This window comes from Vanellus vanellus (assembly GCF_965231255.1).
Source record: "Vanellus vanellus genome assembly, chromosome: 1".
Taxonomy (NCBI): domain Eukaryota; kingdom Metazoa; phylum Chordata; class Aves; order Charadriiformes; family Charadriidae; genus Vanellus; species Vanellus vanellus.
The window spans coordinates 8,617,922-8,637,194 of NC_138905.1; the positions used below are offsets into that span (position 1 = coordinate 8,617,922).

Here is a 19,273-nt window from a genome sequence, read left to right on the forward strand (position 1 = left end):
GAGGGATGCCACGGGCTGAGGCTCGCACTGAATCTGCGAGCTCATGCCTCCCTCTGCTGACTGCCTCCCCCAAACCTCTCCCTGATTGCCAACGAGAAAAGGCTGTGATTGCTTTTCCCCCTCCTGTTGGGCCAAAGTTCCTCCCCATGTCCCAGGCAATGACCTTAAAGTCCAGGGAGCTGTTGGGTAGGGGCTGCTGGCGGCAGCCCCGCCGTGCCGGAGCTGGTCACTCCAGCAGTGCCGCGTTCCCCTACGTGGCATCTGCCCCTGGGCTCCCACTGCCACTGGAGTTCTCCATTAATGCTAAAATAATGAGTGAATCCTTGTTTAAGGGAAAATCTCCGAAAGCTGTGAGGCAGAGACTCAGAAAAGTTGCTAGAAGCCGAGAGCAGCAAGCAACGACTTTTGGCTAGGTCACTGGATTACAGCTGGAACTTGCTTGAAATATTTTTGCTGAATTTTGATTTTGGTTTTGTTTGGTTTTGTTTTGTTTTGTTTGGTTTGTTTGTTTTTTTTTTTTTTTTTGGTTTGAATATGCCTGTAACACCGCTTGGTATCAATTTAAAAATCTCTCAGTCCTTACAGGACTAAGTAAAACCGACCATGGGGACTGCAAAATAGAATGGTTTTGGTTTCTCTTCTCTTTTCGCATGCGACCCTCAGAAACCCGTGTCCTCGCAGCACGGCGTGTCCCCCTGGCGCACGCAAAGGCAAGAAATGTACCATCTCAGCATCGCAGGATTCATTGGAAAAAATCATGCCCCTCGCTCTGGAGTGGAGGAGCAATGCTGGAAGACCTCAGGGTGTTTTTCCCATTGATGATCTGTCAGGGTCGGGTGACTCTTTCCATAGAGGGAGACAAACACAACTCTTTGGGGACAACAGAGAGGGATCTCAGTGTCATAAACACCTTGTCAATTTTTTCCTCTTCCGGAGTGTTTCCTCAGGTTGGGACCTGTTTGATGATTTGTTAGGATAGAGATGAGTTTAAAGTCTGTTGTAACGAAGCAGGTTTGTTAATCAGGTTCCCTTTGGACTTAAAAGCGCAGGTGAAAACAGCTCCTGGGTCCTCCAGGAATTTGAGGTTGTGGAAGCTTTGTTAGAAAGCTCCAAAGAAAATCATACCCTTTCAAACTAAAACATGCCAAATAGAATAGCCAAAGGGCCATCGCGCTGGGAGCTGAAGGCTGATTTAGTGGTGCAAAAACCAATTACCAGGCTGTAATCACTAACGGCTGCGTTGGGAAGCTGGAATCGCTACGGGGAAGGAGACGGGAGAGCAGTGGCTGCTGCTGCTGGAGCTGCGACTAAGACAAATTGCCGCAGAAAGCCGGTGCGAACAAAGAGTTACAGAATAAATTGATGGGTTAGAAAACCCGACGCATTACATCACTTGAAAGGACACGCAGAGCATCAGAGAGCCGGGGCGGTGAAGAGCTAAAGACAGCATTGCCTGCACAGATGAGTTACTGACCTCCACCTTGGGACTCCAACAGCCAGCTGATGAGTTATAGAGGCAGCAGCATCAATGACAATGATATATAATTAGCCTTGGGATATATTAAAATTTTCATATATGTGCTGAATTAAATCTTCGCCCAGAGTACAGGAAAAACCACATGATGGCCTTTAAAATAAATAAAATATTAGACAGGAGAGAGCATATATTTTTTTTACGAGTCTACGGTGCTGATGTTCTGAAGAGACTCCAAAGCTCTCTGCAATTTATGGGCCAAATCTATTTCTTGGAAGCAATGCCAGGACTATTTTTGAGAAGGGAGAACTCAAGCTCAGCCTGTAAACCTTGGGACTGCTCTAACACTTCGACGCAGCCAGCTATGATAAATGTAGAGCACATGAAACAAGAACGAGGGAAGGCAAATGGTGTCCCACCTGAGCAGAATAAACCTTTGCAATGTTAAACCATCTGAGATTTCTTTTTATATTGTTTCCTCCATTAAAAAATAGATTGCTTTTCATTTCAGACCTGAAACGTGTACGTACTTTTCACTGAAGATTGATATGCTTACTTTAGATTGTAGAAAGAAGTGAGTCAGTGTTATGGGGCATCAAAATTGTGGCAGTCATGGATGCACTTGTTTTGAACTTGATGTCAGCAGCTTGTCTTTATTCTCAGACAATACAGCTTGATTCAGGTTTTGGGAAAAAAAAGCGGAAAAAAAGAAAAAAAAAGGAAAAAAAAAGCCTGTATGGGAAAAGAGAACAAGTCACCAAGCAAACGGGGAGAGGCATTTTATCATTTGTTCAATTCCACCGGGTACTAAGGAGGGGATGGAGGATTCCCTGAGCTTTGAACGGTGGCAGAAAACCAAGGGCTCGGTCATGCGATCTGCGCTGTGAGTGAGCACCAGCAGTGTGGGCACCTTGCACACCCGCGCTGCTTCTCTGCCCAACCAGGTGAGGTACGGAATAGCCATGAAGACGACTGATAGCATTTTCACTGGGGATGAGACACGTATTTCGAGTACTAACATAAACGTTGAGGTAGAAAGGTCTTTAGCCACATGTGCCAGGACCACAGGCTTGGTCCCATTTCCCAAGGGAGATGTTTCAGAAGTTTGATGAGCTCTCAGTGGATTCTGCATCCTGAATCACTTGTATCAGCCTCGATGTCAGCAGGCTTTGCTCCTGGAGCTCTGGCTGCAGGAGAGGGACCACACCAAATGCAGTAGGATCTGCTGTCAAATTGCAAAAGAAATGGGGGAAAAAGATGAAAAAGGACTTTGGGTTGAAAAGGATGTCTGATTTCCAATGCCAATCCCCTTCCCCTACCTTATACTATTTTTCACAAGTCAATCCAACTCCATCTTTAAAGCAATGTGGTTTTCTGCTCCACACAACTCTGCCTGAAAGGTCGACCTAGAGCTGCTCTCCTTCGATTGACTGAAATGCCCCAGTCTGAACACGACACTACAGATGCCTCCTTCGTAGCCGTTCGCTCTTGTGCCAACATAACCCATTAGCTTCAACATTTTATCTCGCTCCTTAGCATGTACTCCTTCCCATGCTGTGTACAAAGCCCGCAGTATCCCTTCTTGGCCTCCCTTTCGCAGGGCTAACCAAGCCAAGCTTTTCAGTTTTCTCGTGGAGGACGGGCCCTTGTGCTGATCATCCCACCGCTGAGCTCCTCCCAACACCCGTTTCGGAACAAAACAGTCTCTCCTGAGCTCAGGTGGCCGAAACGATGAGCAGACTCCAGATGGGATCTCACTGGTACCTGGTACCGTGGAAGAAATTACTCCTTTTTCCTGTAGAAGTTCCTCGTCCGGGATCACATCAGCCTGTACTGCTGTTATAGAACATTGGTTCATGGATATCATATGACTGACACCAAAAGCTTTCTCCTCCTCTTCCATTTCCGACATAGGCTATCCGTGCTTAGGGCAGAAATTGCTGTTTGTCCCTAAGTGACCTGTGAGTCCTGGTACCACCGCACCCCCCTCGCTGCTGTTAGTCCTGTATAGCCTCCAATAAATGACCTCTCAGAGAAACTTTTCAGCCTTAGCTTGTTTCTTCCCTCCCCTGAGGACTACTGCTACAAAGAGTTATTCATTCCCAGCCTCCGAAGGAATTCAGCTGCATCGGGCACCGACAGAGAGAATCAAACTCGTGGACAGGACCACGTGCAGAAGCAGCGGTCTCGCTGAGCTACGGGCTGCCGGGGAGCATCATCTCTCGGAGGAAGCAGACTGGCTCCCACGGGACATTTCTCACCTAATGATCCATGCGTGTCTCCTATGGAGAAAGAGGAGCCAGCTCCAGGAGACACCCCGTGTGCCGAATGGACAAGTGTTGCCATCCACTGGAGGAGACACAATCTATGAAACCTTTTGTAATCTGAAAGCAGACACTTTGCCAAGTCAGCTGCTGAATCCGCTGCGTTATCTCTTGGGTCTGATAAGGTTAATGGCTCAATCAGATTCTCACTCATCAAATTAGAGTTGCTGCCTACTCGCTGAGCGTGTCACCCAGAGCAGCATTTGGATGCACAAGCAAGTGGTCCAGGTGGGAGATGCAGATCGGTTAAGTGGAGAAGACACGTCGCATTTCAAAAATGAGACACTACAGCAAAGCACGGGCTGAGCAACTCTTCTGTTCTGATCTCAGCAGTGACACCTGAGCACTTCTTCCCCTTCAAGGTGGGTTTGGCTGGACCCAGGGCCATGAGACAGCCCTCAGAGGCCAGGGTTGTCCCACACCACCACCGAGGCCCAGCTGTGATTTCAGTGCTGCCGTGGCACCAGCTCACTGGGGCTGTGACCCATCTCTGAAGACCACAGGCTGCCACATCCTGGGGGTCAAACTAATGGCTTTTGTCTATTGACTTTCAATAACAGAAAATATTGTTCTAGAGATCTAAGGATGAAGTCTGATCTTCTTACTCCTGACCAGCCTAAGAGAGACCTTTCATACCAGAAACTGAGAGCTTCGAGTGTTAGAGGCGCTGCTGATGGGGAAGGAAGGAACCAACAGAAAGAGAGGTTTTGTCCGTTTATGTCCTATAGAGGCAGAGAGAAGCACAACTTGCCCTCCTTGGCCAGAAGTGTGAGAAGTCTTGAAATGAGCTGCACAAGTGAAACCTCTGGTGAAACAACAGATAAATGGCTTTATTGGTCTTATGAAACCCAACTACTGTAGAGTGTATTTCTGAGCCCCATTGGTTGGCATCTTCACCTCATCTGTTAACTGTTTATCGAAGCTATGTATGTTCAAGTAACTGTTTTCATCAGGTTTTGCCTGTGTTTGGCATCTGTTCTTAATTATTGGTAATTAGCCAACAGCTGTTGAAGAAGGTTGTGTCCATTTGTCCCATTCGAGACATAACTCCAAGCACAGATGCAGTGTGCAACACAGGGGACTCCCACGGTCGCTCCCCTCCAGCAACCCAGTGCTGCCCTGGGACCAACCAGACCCTGCACAACGCTCAGCGTTTAATGTGGGCAGAGCCAGAGGAATATAATACATACGTGCTGAAAAACGAGCATGAAACCAACCGTAGGTCAAGAGCACTTGTGTGTCAGGAAGCCACATCCTTCACCCCTTGGGATTTTTTCTCCCGAGTGGCTCAAGATGACATGAAGAGTCTCTCCACTGAGTCCTGGAGACCCTTCTTCACCAACCGGCAAGCGTGGGAACAAATGCTTGAGGGTTCCAGGAGGTGTTTCTGCCTTTCCACCCAGCACTTCAGCTCCGGATGAAGTCAAACTCGTCGAAAGCTTGATAATTTTATGGCCTTCCTTGAATTTATTAACCTTTCATCTCTGAAGTTGCCGTGCTTTGGTCTTCAAGCGCGTTGACCGCAGGAGGCTGAGTGGAGATCAAGTGTGCCTGGAGCCCTGCGTACACAGCACGTGCCCCGAGGCCAAGCAGCTCTGGCATCGCTTTTCACCTAAAACGACTGAAAGGTTTCGCAAGAAAAGTGACTGGTTTCCCCGGACTCTTCTTCAAGAGTTGGGGGGCTCCTACACGCCATGACTGGTGGTCTACAGGGGGCTTTGGGATGGCTGAGGGTGAGCAGGAACCGACCCCTGACCAAACAACTGCACAGACAATTAATATTTACAGATGTTTTTCTTCTTTCTGGTCTTTTTACCTACAGATCCAGCCTCTAAATCTCTTCTGTCCAGCTAGAAGGATATGCCCACGTTATTTCTGCTAAATTTCACGGATGTGATAGGATACCCCTTCTATAAGGGTAGATGAGGTGCTTAGGGACATGGTTTAGAAGTGGTGGTGTTTTTATCAGGGTAGGTCAATGGTTGGACTTGATGATCTTAAAGGTCCCTTCCAACCTCACTGATTCTATGATTCTATGATTCTATGATTCTATGATTCTATGAAATTTGTCTTTCAGGGCAAGAAACCACCTGGGAGGTTGTGGAGAGGGGTGTGGCGGGGGAGAACAGATTGGGAGGAAACACCAGAGCCAGTTTGAACAAAAACCCTAAAATCTGTCCCGGGAGATGTGACATTTAGCGCGTCTTGGTTGGTATATTTTCATCCTAAAATGCACTTGGGGAAACGCTGTAGCCAGGATGGTCTGGGGACATCTATGGGGAAAGAAAGCATTTTGTGAGACCAAGTGATGAGGTTAGAAAAAACAAAGTTAATAAAAAGTGAAATAGAAAATAAAATTGATAAAATTTAAAATTAATAAAATTTAAATGGAATTAAAATTAATAAAAAAAGAAATTAAAAAATCCCCAGGCTTTCACGCACGCAAACCCACCCTCAGCTCTGACAAAGCAGCAGCAAGATTTAGGTGAAGCAGAGGCCGCACACGGGACTTCACCGGGTGAATCTGAGCGAGAACTTTGGTGAACGTATAGAGCAAAAATATTTCACCGCCGTCACTCCCAGCTCCGGGCGTTATCACTCCCTTTCATCTAATTTATGTAGATTAGAGACGCAGGTGACTGGGGAGACCGTGTAAGTTCATTTTTCAGCTCTGCCAGTGTCAGAGGTATAAAATAACATAAAATAAACTAAACTAATAGAATATAAAATAAATTTTTAAAAAAGGAAATAAGATAAAATAATTAATAAAATAAAATAATGTTTTACTATAATAAAATAAAAAAATATAAAATAATTAATTAAATAAAGTATAATAATTTAATAAAATAAAATAAAAATAAATTAAAAGAAAATAAAATGATAAAAGAAAATAATATAATTTAATATATTAAAATAAAAATAATAAATTAAAATAAAATAATAAATAAAATAAGATAAAAAAGAAAAGAAAATAAAAAATAAAATTGAAAAAAAGAGCTTAATTTCTCCAAATCACAATATCATCACCAACGATGAGATTTGCTGAAATAACGCGACTCTGTTGAACAACAAACAAATATGATAAATAATGGACTCGGTGACCTGAACTCCTCTCCGCCTCGGGGCCGGGTCCCGCGTAACCATACGCCCGTGCGCCTATAGACCCGCGTACAGGCGCCCCTCCCCCCATCCATCCATCCGTCCGTCCATCCCTCCATCCCTCCGCAGCACACACACCCCCCCCTTCCCCCGGGGCGGGGCGTGCCCGGGGCGTGTCCGCGCGCGCGGGGGGGGGGTGGGTGGGGGCGTGTCCACGCGCGGAGCGGCGCGTCGGGGCGCTGAGCGGCGCGGAGCGGAGCGGGGGCGCAGCATGAGGGCGCGCCCCCCCTTCCCCGCCGTCCGGCCCAGCGCCCCCGCGCCATGGAGGGGTTCGCCGCCCGCGGCTACGGCACCGGCGGGCCCGACAACCGGCCGCTCTTCGGGGAGACCTCGGCCAGGGTAAGGGCTGCGGGGGGGCCGGGGGGGTGTGTGTGTGTGGGGAAAACTGCCCGGAACACGAATGGGGACCCCCAACCTCCCCCAGAATAAACCCCCGCGGGGGAAAATGCAGCAGCAACGCCCACCCCCTCAATACGAAAATACCCCCCAGTAATGAAGAATTCCCCCCCCCCGCCCCCCCCCCGGGATAACGACAGCCCTCCCCCGGGCTCCAGAGAAGCACCGAGTACCGCAGGCAGGCGGCCGGCGGAAAGGAGCCTGCCCTAATCCTGCCAAGGAATAAATAAACAAATAAATAAATAAAATAAAAAAAAAAACCCTCAACATAAAATAACAAAGAATATCCCCAGTTGTCCTCCCCTTCCAAAAAAAAAAAAAAAGAAAAAAAAACCAAAAAACCCCCTAACAAATCAAAACAGCATGAAAAATTGGTAAAGCGACAACAAAGCTGAACCCCAATGGGAAAATATAAAAGGAGACCCCCCCAAAAAAAAAATTCCAAAAGAATGAAACCCTTCAACTTGGCAGAATTATATAAAAAACAAGCAAACAAACAAACCAAACCAAAACACCCCAAACAAACCTCTCCCGATCAGGGCCTCAAAACCAAAATAATCTTATCAAAAACACCCCAAACAAACACCCCCCCCAGCCCCCCCCCAATGTAAAAAAAACCCGAACGCAAACCAACACATCCTGAGGAGCAAGAGCCCCTCCCCAAATAAAAAAAGAAACTCCCAAAACAGCTTCCCCCCCCCAAGAAATAAACTTCCAAATAATCCCCCCCCCCCCCAAGTCCCCCCCCCAGCCCCACTGGAGCAGGGGCTCGGGGTGCAGAGCCCCAGGGTGGGGGGGGGACCCTCTGAAGGGGTTTGGGCACGGGCAAGGGGGGGTCACCCCAACCAGGGTGCCCCAACCAGGCACGCATGGCCCTGCAGCCCCCCCAAAATGGGGCTTAGGGCTGCACAGCCCCCCAAGCTGCAGCTCCCACAGTTTTGGGGGTGTTTGATGGGGATATGGGGGGGGGGGCTGGTTTTGGTGCCCTCCTGGCAATTAATTATTTTCCCCCGCAGCAGTCGCTGACGTGCAGCGGTGGTGACTCTTCAGGTGTCAATCCCCCCATAAGCCGCTCGGCTTTTGGGCGCTGCTTTTGGGGGGGGGAGGAGGGGGCTCCCTGGTGTCGGGATCCCTCGGGAATCGCCGTACCCGTTTCCAGCGGGGTGACGACGGCACGTGGCTTGGGGTTTGCCCCCCCCGGTTGGAGAGGTTATGTGTCACCCTGCGTGTGGGTTTGGGGGGGCGTGGGCTGAAATTGCACCAAATTACTCACAAAAGTGGATAAAATGCATCTCCCCCCCCCCCCCCAGTACTTGGAAATGCTGCCAAAATTATAATGTTTAATGAAAATATAAATAAAGTGATGCCAGCCAAATTTTTTTTTGGGGAAAAAAAAAAAAAAAGAATGGTATGGGATAGGAGGAGGACAGGCGGGACCTCCACGAGGATGAATTGGGGGACGGAGGGACAGGTCTCCCCCAGCAGTGGGTGCTGGCCCTGATGGGGAGCGTTGGTGGCGTGGGGACCTTCGCTGCAGTGCCCTGCTTGGGGTCACAGTGGGGCAGGGGATTTTGGGAAGCCCCCAGAGGTAGGGACTTTTGGGGACTGGGATGTGCTGTTGGAGCCGGGCAGCGATCCTGGCAGGCAAACCCCAAATTTTCCAGTCCGGGTCAAGCTTTCCATCCCTCAACCCCCATCTCTTTCTGGTGGAGGCTCCGCTGGCAAAGGAGAGCGGTAAATGATAAACACGGGGTGCTAATTCCAGTTCCTGGGCTCGGACGGGGTCTGGTGTCCTGCATGTCACCCCCTGGTATCTGCTGGGGCTGTTTTTGGAACCCGTCGTATGGGACTGGCGGTGGCTGATGGTCTCTCGCTGCCGTACCGGTGTCTGACGGAGGAGGGATGGCTGTGCTGGCCGGGGGGGTTCCCCCACCATTCACTGGGGTTGCTGAGAGCCAGACGCTGGGGAAGTCTGGAGCTGGAAATGTTCCATCTCGGAAACGGTGAAGTTAAACGTTTTTCACCTTAAAATGGGAGGAGGTCTACCTGGAGGAGCACATCTGCCCACAGTCTGGCTTCGCTTTTGGGTCTCTGGAAGCGACATCTGGTACCAGCAAACCGGGACCCTCTGCTCGGGCTGGGCATGAGTCCACGGGGAGGGACAGGGTCAGCGCTGGTCCCTCGGGAAGACCTGTGCCCACATCGGGGGGGTCTCGCGCCTTTGCCGGTGGTTGGAGATGGATGTAGAGATGGGGATGCCCTCTTCTTGCCGCCTTATGCTCTCCTGGTCTCCAGCCTGGTGGCTTTGGGGCTAAAGCCACCCTTTGGGGATGAGAGAGCTGGGCAGCAGTGTCGGTCTTCTCCTGCCATGGTCCAGTGGCTCTTGCCAAGCTTGTCCTCCCGTGCTGGCTGCTGAGCAGAGGCTGGGGGCAAGCTGGTCCCAAAGAGGTCTCTGGTGGGAAGGGGGAGCGGAGTGAGACAATGCTGTGGATTCAGCTGTGGTTATGGGCATGCAGCACTGGCAGTGAGCGGGTGTGAGACGATGCCGAGCAAAGGCACGAGCAGTAAGGTGGCAAAGAGGAGACAGAGCATCACAGACGCGAGACTTTGTGGGGAAGAAAGTTGAAAGTATGAGCTGCTTGGGTTCCTCCGCGATGGGAGTGATTTAAATACAAGTGAGTGGGCGTTAATTGCTGTGGGTTGGAAGCAGAAGGCAGTAGAAGGAGACTGAGCGCCCCAAGATGGGAAATGAGGAGCCACTGAGGGCACAACAGCCTTTCTCTTGTGTCTGGCAGTGGGAGGGTGGCCGGCACGGGGCTGAGCGCAGCTCTTCTCCTGTATAGCAGTAGACTGTCTGCTGCTCCACATAGTTCAATCTGGCACGAGGTTGAGGTGTCCCCTCTGGCCGCCATGGGCTGCGATTGCTGCTGACCATCTGGGCTTGCTGATGTAAGGCATAAAAATGGCTTTTCCGTCATGCCTGCGGAGGTGCCACCAGGTACCCACCCTCCAGGGGACCAGTCCGTTCCCCCGTCCTGGCCAAAGCCTCTGCTGGGAGCTGCTTCCCCATGGGCTCAGCCCGCAAGCTGCTAACTTGGAGGATGCAATGAGCCGAGCTGGAAGCGGGTGAAGAGCAGAGCTCTGTCAAAGCCCGCGCTGCGAGTGCAGTGGTGCGGATGCGCTGTCAGTCCTGCCTCGGTTTCCCTCTTCCTCAAAGTAACACTGACCCAAATCCGGAAGGCTCTTGGATTGTGCCCTCCGGCTTTGCGAGGACTCGGTGCTTCCCGACCTGGTCGCCCTTGCCCGACCTGGTCGCCCTTGCCCAGAGGCGGCTGGAGGGAGCCCTCTGTGCCACCGCAGCCCCCCGGGGCCAGCCGGTGCCCTCCAGGCCCTGCAACACCCTCCCCGGAGCAGGAGGAGAGGGCAGAAACCCTCCTGTTTCAAAAGGCTGCTTGTGCAACGCTGAAACGGGGCGATTCATCGCCTTTCTGGTGAAGCAGCTGCTGTATGGCCGCACGGGGATCCCCGTCGGCGCGGCGCGGCGCGTGGTGCCGAGCTGTCGCAGGAGTCGGCGTCCGTGTCCAAGTGCTCCGGTGCAGGTGACCTCCCGGCAGCGCCGGCTGCAGCACACGTGCTCATCCTCTTTTTCTTTAATTTTTTCGCTCTAGCAGCTATCGTGGCAGGGGAACGCATAGTGATGCTGGAGAAAAATGCTGCCTGAATCAGCTGTGCCGGGTTCTGGCTGTGCCGTCTGGGTGCCGCGGCGTGTAGGATGCATGGCTCATCACTGCGTGCCCCGTATCCACGAGTGGCTGCGCGCTCGGACACGGCGCGGAGGTGAAAGGCTCCGTCATCCCCAATCCCTTTAGCCGTCTCGGCCTCTGCTTGTGTATTTTTAACCTTTTTGCTGCGCTAAGCTGCCTGGGGCTGAGGTGTCAGCGGGCACCGGGGAATACAGCCTCTGCCGCTTTGCCAAGCCTGGGATTTCAGGATCAGTGGCTCTAATCCCCGGATCCTGAAATACCACCTTCTGCCGGAGGTGCATTTGGAAAATTTTAGTGACCGTGGGTTTAACTGCAGGGAAGGGGATGCCCTGACCCGCCGGGACCGGCCGCCACGTGGCAGAGCCACTCCGCTGCCGGCATCCGTACCCGATCCAGCTGTCACCACCGTGTCCATCACTTGGTGGTGGGAGATGAGAGGTCCCTGTGCCGGGGGGACACTCTCTTCCGCACCTCATAAAACAGGCAGAGAGGAACACTCCGTGGTCACCGCCAAGTCCGACCCCCTCGTTTTCTCCTGGCGGACCGGTCTCTGTCCTGGCGAAACAGGTGATTTCTCCCCATCTTGAAACTGCCACCCTCCAAGCCTCTAGTTAATTAGGAGAAACCTAATCATGGCTGAGTTTCTGGATGGTGTATCCTGTCCGTAGGTATGTGACCATGTGTCTGTCCCTCAGAGCCTCTCTGCGCTCAGCGGGTTCGCCGTACGGGATGGTGACTCAATGCAGGCGGCTCCTTGGCTTTCCCTTCCCTTCCTCTGCCATTTGAAGCCCATCTCCCCACGGCACAAAGGGAGGGAGGGATCCAGCTGCTCACCTCTGGCCACCCCTTCCGGCCCTGGGGAGCTGAGCCCAAATGCAAACTCCAGTCCCCCTCCGTAAAACCGCCTTGGTGGGCTCAGATGGGTCTGTAGGGCCAGGCGGAGCAAAACCACCCTCTTCTCCTGGCAGGGCCTGATGCCAGAGTTGGTTTCGGGGTAGGGACCCCTCCACGTGCCGTCTAGCTTGAATTAATTCCAGAACTCAAAACTAACTTTACTTTAGCGTCAGCGGAGGAGCCCCGCCGAGATGCGGCAGTAAGCTCTCGTGGCGGTAGCGCACATGCATTTCGCCCCGTTACTTCTGTAATTTGCCTGGAGTTACTTCTCTTCGCCTGTTTTTGGGGGTCGGCGGTGGGTACCTCGTAGATGGCTCCCTGAGGCTGCTGTCGCCATCGCCGCTTGGGGAAATGCCAGTGAGGAGAAGGGGTTTGTGCCTGGCTGGAGGAGGATCTTGCACAGGGGGTGGTGGTGATGATTCCCTGTGGAGGTGGGTCACGTCCCACTCCTGTGGCCACCACCGCGCACCCAGGGCTGGGCGCCTCTGAGATGTAGGAGCACGAATGGTCTGGTTTTACTTTGAGGAGCCAGGGACTAATTAGAAGTTGTTTTTAAAGCTCAGCTTGCTGTGCCCTTTCCCTCGGGACCACTTGGAGGGACCCAACAGCCACCGACCAGGACATGGCATCTGCGTGTGACTGAACAGGCACCTGAGCTCCACTGCGCCTCGGCTTGGGGCTGGTGGTCCCCTGCAAGAGCCCGCTGGGCTCTCTGCTTCTCTCTCCGCTTTCTCCTCCTGCCCTGCTGCTGTGTGCATTGCTTCTTCCCAACCTAGGGCTTCTCCCAGTATGTATCAGCTCCCAAAATGTAACGCTGGGGGAAGAGAAGGGTGGAAGACCAGGTGGGGGGAAACCTGTGCCGCCTGCTGGCTGGGCTCGCTTTGGACAAGGGGCTTTTCGCTGCCTCAATTCTCGCAAATCGCTTTCTTTTAACCGTACCGATGTAATGACTCTCAGTACTGATTTAATTACTCTCAGTATAATTAATTAAAGTTCTGGGTTTTTCCTCTCTGCACATCTTTTCTGCTGTAGCTGTTCTAGCATTTATTTGGGGAACGAGCCGTCCGGGGTGTTACACCCCACTGCGTGCAACCCAGCCTGACTTCGGCGATAGATGTTTATACTCAGAGCAGCACCATGAAGAAAGGGGAGAGACGGGCATCCCGGCAGGGACGGGAATGTTCTCCTTTTGCATCAAATTGTTTCTTGCTCCAGCGAGTGCGTCAGTACTGGGGTCCTGCCCTGGGCGCTCCTCTGAGCCCGCTGTCACGCAGCCCAGTGTCACTGCCGGTCCTTGCCCTGGTGCCACCTGGGGTGGGATTGTGATGCTGATACTGAGGGATACCTCTTCCCGAGTGCAACAAGGTTGTCTCCTCCCAGCCAAGTGTTTTATATTGATGGGGAGCAGCAGAAAGAAGGGGGGGATATCTGTCTGTCCAAGCAGAGCCACCCCTGGGTGTGTTCAGGTCTGTTGGTGTTAGAGGGGAACAGCGGTGGGGGGGACACTTCATCTCCTCGCCAGCAGCCCACAAATTCCCACCTAAGATGCCACCAAGCCGTTCACTCTCAGGCACTGAGGCCAAACCAGGCTTTTTCCGACCACCTCCGTCTGCGCGCTTCCACTTTTTAAAATGGTTTTTAAAAGGATTTGCATGACTGTAATCGCTTTGGATGTAGCAGACGCCAGTTGCAAATGAGCGGACCTGCTGTGCGAGGACTTGGCCGGTACAACCTCCCTGAGGTCCGTGGAGTCAAGGGATCCTCTCTGGGTGGCAGAGCTCACCAGGGAGCCTCAGTGCTGCTGGGTGTACTGGGGATGACATGGGTGCTGGCTGATGCGGTGCTCTTGGCGTTCTCCATTACTGTTCTGTGTGGTTTTGGTTTTTTTTTTCTTTGGCGAGGCGTGCGTGTAACTGTCCTCTCTCTTCTTCAGGACAGAGTCATCAATCTAGTTGTTGGCGGCTTAACGTCCTTGCTGCTTGGAGTAAGTATCCTCTGTTCCATCCCACATTTTGTGCCTCCCTTAGGTGACAGGGTTAAAAACAGAGTTCCTCCCCAAAATGGGTGGTAAAACTTCACTGACTGAACAGGCTGTAGTTTGGGGCCCAGGTAGTCTATTTGGGGTGCATCCGTCTTTGGAAACTCCTTGACAATAGGGGAAGGAGAGTATCTTTCTTCAAGCCATGTTTTAAGATCTGACTGTGCCATAAAAAGCCCCAAGTCCGTGGGCAGATTGTCCATCCCGGCTGAACGTGAGGCTGGGTGAGATGACAGTATGGTAACGACCCAGGAGAACGTGTTTGCTTCTCTTTATTTCCTTCTATTTATGATTTATTTCCCTCTATTTATGGTTTATAGGAGTTTTAGCAAAGTTTTCCACTTTGTCTTGAGCTATGCTTACCCCAACCTTTAAGACAAACCCAACGCCATCGCGACTGCAGAGCATCAGTTCTGCGGTCCGCAGCGGCAGCACCGTTTGCGAGCTGCGGTGCAGGGGATGTTAGGGAGAGCCAAGGTGGCAGCTGCTGCAAAGCTTGGCTGCAGGGTTGCTCCTACACGGGCAGCACGCGCCACCGTGCCTGCTGCCTCTCCGGGTATTTGGAGGACAGTTTCCAGCAACAAGCCAGAGTAGCAAAGCTTTTATCTTTTTTTTTTTTTCCTCCACCCCCTAAGCCTGCAGTTGTGTCAAAGCAATTTTCCTCCAGAATTTTACATTTCCCTCCACCACCTCTTCACATGGTGGGAGTTAAAGAGCAGGGAGGGGCGTGCAGAGCTGGACGCGAGCGCTGCGGTATGCCAGCTGTCAGGGAGAGCCTCTTCCCGCAGCAGCTCTGAAGAGAGCGGAGCCTTCATCTTTTTTTTCCTCCATACAGGTCACTCTAATCAGTGCTTTTGTCTTCCCGCAACTACCTCCAAAACCTGTGAATATATTTTTTGCTTTCTGCATCTCCTTGTGTTGCATTTCTGCTGGCATACTTGTAAGTACCGCTACGTTTGCTGTGCAAGCTTTTGAGTGTATGACTGAGGATGAAATCCAAATAAAATCTGCTTTACGTGGTGCCGCCTTCTTTTTTACACTCTCCTAGAAAAGCTTTCCTGCCTCCATAAAACAAGTTGACAATGAAAGAGTGGTGAGCAGTTTTGTATTTACTGCAGAGTAAGCTGTGATGCCAGACTTGTCACCTCTGTGACAATGCCATCTGCAGCTGCCAGCTGAGACAGAAAGTAGGAAACTGGAGAGCAGAGCAGTGAGATGGGAATGCAGAGGTGGATTGTACTGCAGAAGACCAGGGGTGGAGCAAAACACTCCCCAGTAGTGGGGACAGTAGTGGGGACAGCTGGGCGCTCGTAGAAGTCAGTGGCCTTTCAGGCACAGGGGTGAGTTAAGGTGGCATTTCATCTGGGTAGTAGCAGAGGTTTCTCTACTCAACAGTTGCAGCATCCCGAGAGTTGGTCCCAAGTGTTGGCAAAGGGAAGTGGCAGGTCAGAGTTCTCAGTGGCTCCTTCCTCTGCTGTAGCTTTTCATACTCAAGAGTGTTCTCCTTCCTCCAGCTGTGACCTGGAACGGTCGCAGCCCCTCACTGCTGGGTAAGCTGGGAAGTTGTTCTGTGTTGCCTGGTCAGTACCAGTTTCTGGTTCTACAGCTCGTATTTCTATGGCTCATAGACATGACTCCGCCCAAGATCGATTGTGTAGTGCAAAACCTGGCGTGTGTCCTCATCAACTAGTGTGTAGCCAGTTTTAAATGTTTAAAAGCCAAACCAACCAACCCACCTGCCTTCTTCAACAAAGCTGACAAGATAACCCATGTTCTCATAGCCCATCTGGCACCCTCGTTTCACAAACAGCCTTGTTCGGTTGGACTGAATGACCTTTAAAGGTTCTATGGTTTTGGGGAGAAACACCTTGCCAAATTCTCATTCGTGTATTCCACAAGCATGCTAAGAAAACATAGGTGGTATTTCTTAATTGTTAAGAAAATTAGGTGGACACCGCACTCAGTCTTCTCTAGTCAGATGAAGCTGGGCTGTTTTACAGGAAAAAAAAACAAACTCAAAAACCCAAATCAACAAACCAACTTCCAGAGCTAGCTAGTTCAGTTACTACAGAAAGTTTCCTCAGAAGAGGTACCTGGCCTTTTAATACAAACTCCTTCTCTCTTCTAGATCTACTGGTATCGACAAGGAGACCTGGAACCTAAATTTAGGAACCTAATTTACTATATATTATTTTCTATCGTCATGTTATGTATATGTGCCAACCTGTACTTCCATGAAGTGGGTAAATGATGGACACTGGGAATACCCAGCAACAATGCTACTGTGTCAGACTGCTTTCAGCTCAGCTCTCGGCTCTACCCAAGACATTCCAGTGAGGACAATCAGCCCGAGAGGAAAGAAGTGGGTTGTGCAAGGATAAATCAGTACATGATTTTCATGTAAATGTATATGTAATGTCCCTCTTGTTGGGGAGAATAATTGCCATAAGACGTGACATTCTGCTTTTTTTTGAAGAGCTACTGTTGCACTTAATGAACATTCCAGTTGTACTGATGTTTCAGAATGGCACAAGCTTTTTCATTTTGGAAAAAACTGCATTTTTTTTTATTACTGTACAAATAAACTGCAGCATTGCAAGGATCTGTAGCAGTATAAATAAATGGCATCTTACAGTTATGTAAGACAAATACTCTTTATTTCGTTTAAACTGAATATACAATTATTTCTGTTCCCTAGGCAACCATTTGAAACTACAACTTATTTTTCACATTAACAAAACCACAGACTGAAAAAGACCAACTCTTGATTATGAAGAGCTAATTACAGAAATAAATAAAATAATTTATACATGAGTCTTTAGTTTCTACAGCTTTTTCTCTCAATCCCTAGCTAACAGGCTGCTGCTCAGCCTAGTGTCTGTTTCAACCCTTGAATGTAGGAATTAATGGGCTTCCTTTGCCCCGGGGCCCTATGCCCAAATTCTCACAGAGCCTTTTTATTTTTCCCCCCCAAGACTTTGCCACCTCCACACCACCCCCCATCTACTAAGTTGCTGCATAAATCACCTCCAGAGAGGTGGCTGGTAGTGTCATGTAAACAGTGAGTGAGACAAATGTTCCAGCTTACTCACAACAATCTTCAAAGTAGTTACAAGCTTGTGGGGGGAGGCTGGTGGGTCCCAGTAGCTTCCCTTTCTCATAGCCCTTCCCTTTTTATTCAGCTTGCTGTAGTGATGAAAGAAAATAAAAGAAAAAATAAAAAAAAAAATTCCACAAGTGATCTTTCTGAGCTCTGTCCGTTGCCAGCAACGGACTCCTCAGGAACAAGCAGACCAGGCAAGTCCCATAAGCATCTGTGTCTTCTTCCTATGCCATAGACGTACTGACAAGCCAGATGAGATGGGAATACAGACCATTTCTTCATGATGCTGCCCATGCTCCCTGAAGTCTTTGATGGAAAACATTTCTTCCTGAAATGTAACAGTCTCTCACTCCATGTATTACAAGAGTCAGTAAGTGCAGAAATCCTCACCCATTCTTCATGAAACGTGTGCAAACTGGTTCTTGCTGCGGCACTAAGAGGCTACGGTCCACAATCCTTGACTTCTGTCCAGTTTTCCAGGTGTGCAGTTCAGCACACCAGTAGCGCATCAGATCAGAACCGAGCACGTGGATCCTAGCAGTGAGCGCTGCAACAGATTCTTTAAAACACTGGAACACCCTGGCTGAGACGCAGTACGTCAGGCTTCAGTTGGCTGCTCTGGAACCCTTTACAAATGAGGTAAATAGCCTGAGCAGAGAAAGTGCACTGTAGTCATTTCAAACTGGAAGTTTCTGTTCAAAGACACAGACTGACTGCTTTCTTTGGAAATGTGGCACAGGGTTGTAACTAATTTCACAATGCAGACGTGGTCAATAGAAAATGGGCACAATTACCGCTTCTCAGTGACAGCTCACTAAATCTTCAACATCCTTTGAATCTTCTGAGTCAGGACTGCCCAACGATGAGCCAATAATGTGTGACCCGTCTCCGTGATGCTGCAGGATAGGATCTATCAAGAGACACGGTACATCAGAACTGTTACTTACGGTGCCACTATAACAAGATATAAAATACACATCTAGGAGACCAAAAATGCTGTCTGGAATTTTAACCAGTTTTAAGCGATGTTACTCAAATGAAGCTAGTCAGTTCGCAGTTTCTAGTTTCAAGGTGAGCTATGCCTAATATGGATGCAACTGGTGTAACTCACATTTGGTTTTGTCAGGTATTACTGTATAAGGCCCAGTGCTGACCCTCAGATGGCTCTGCAAGGAGGTCCCTTCCTCTAGAAAGGAGTATTTGTTAGGTGCAGCAGTGGGAGAAGATATCTGTGCTGCTTTCACGTCTGAGATGACTCTTGGCATTGGGAAGTGTGGCACAAGCTAGCAAGCCCTTTCAGGTGAGTGCTGTGCAAACACACCCCCAAATAGCTCAGCCCCTCACCATGAGAGGCATCAAGTGCATTTCTGATGCCTCTGGTCTTCTCTCAAATAAGAAACAAATTTCATTCAAGCACCAGTCATGAAGAAATGCACACTAAAGAAAAAGTTACTCATTAGCTTATGTGTACTAATTCACAGAATCACAGAATCATCAGAGTTGGAAGGGACCTCTAGAGATCATCTAGTCCAACTCCTCAAGGGTGATGGAAACAGCTCAGCAAGTGATGAAGCAAGTGCTGTTCTAATTAATGCTCTTCCCACACAGTTAAGTGGGACTTTCTTCCATGTCTATTGATCTAAGTGGGGAAACCAACTTGCTAAAAGTTTCATAGCAATGACATGGAAAATTATTTAAGAGAAAGCAAGGATCTATGAAGTGTTGTTTACAGTAACTCAAAAGTGCCATACTGCTTTAATGAATCCTAGCTGCAGCATCAACCATATGAAGGGGACAGATGTACCTGTTAGAGTTGTCAGGGGCAAGACTGATTCGCTGTCTATATCATCCGTTGTCTGGATAAAACCATGAGAAGAAGGAACAATAAGCACAGTCTCATCATCTATTGTAGGCTGATCAACTTGTTCTTCTATTGTTGGAGAACCCAGGTCCTGCGCAACACAGAAGAACAGGACATGAGAGTGTGTTCTTGGTAGAATAAACTGAAAAACCTGCTTTGGTCAGCCATACTCCATAATGTGCAATAGACTCCGTGGGTGCATTTTATCTCATTAAACTGAAATGTCAGCATCTGAGCTAGTTTACTTCAGCATTTATAGG

General features: G+C 49.9%; 2 protein-coding genes across 2 annotated transcripts in view; one reads left to right on the plus strand and one right to left on the minus strand.

Moving 5' to 3' along the window:
- Positions 1 to 7,182: 7,182 nt before the first annotated feature.
- On the plus strand, positions 7,183 to 16,300 carry TMEM243 (transmembrane protein 243; the record flags this gene model as incomplete). The annotated part of the gene is made up of 4 exons (XM_082491131.1): positions 7,183 to 7,296; positions 13,945 to 13,995; positions 14,885 to 14,989; positions 16,178 to 16,300. Exons 1-4 carry the CDS (start codon positions 7,219 to 7,221, stop codon positions 16,298 to 16,300), a joined length of 357 nt encoding a protein of 118 aa, XP_082347257.1. The 5' UTR covers positions 7,183 to 7,218.
- Positions 16,301 to 16,696: 396 nt separating this feature from the next.
- DMTF1 (cyclin D binding myb like transcription factor 1) overlaps positions 16,697 to 19,273 on the minus strand; it is a 30,584-nt gene continuing 28,007 nt past the window's right edge. The window contains exons 16-17 of the mRNA XM_082498495.1: positions 18,957 to 19,104; positions 16,697 to 18,062 (exon numbers count right to left, since the gene is read on the minus strand). Coding sequence (XP_082354621.1) covers positions 17,953 to 18,062; positions 18,957 to 19,104 — 258 coding nt within the window. The 3' untranslated portion in view covers positions 16,697 to 17,952. The remainder of the gene's footprint in view (positions 18,063 to 18,956; positions 19,105 to 19,273) is intronic.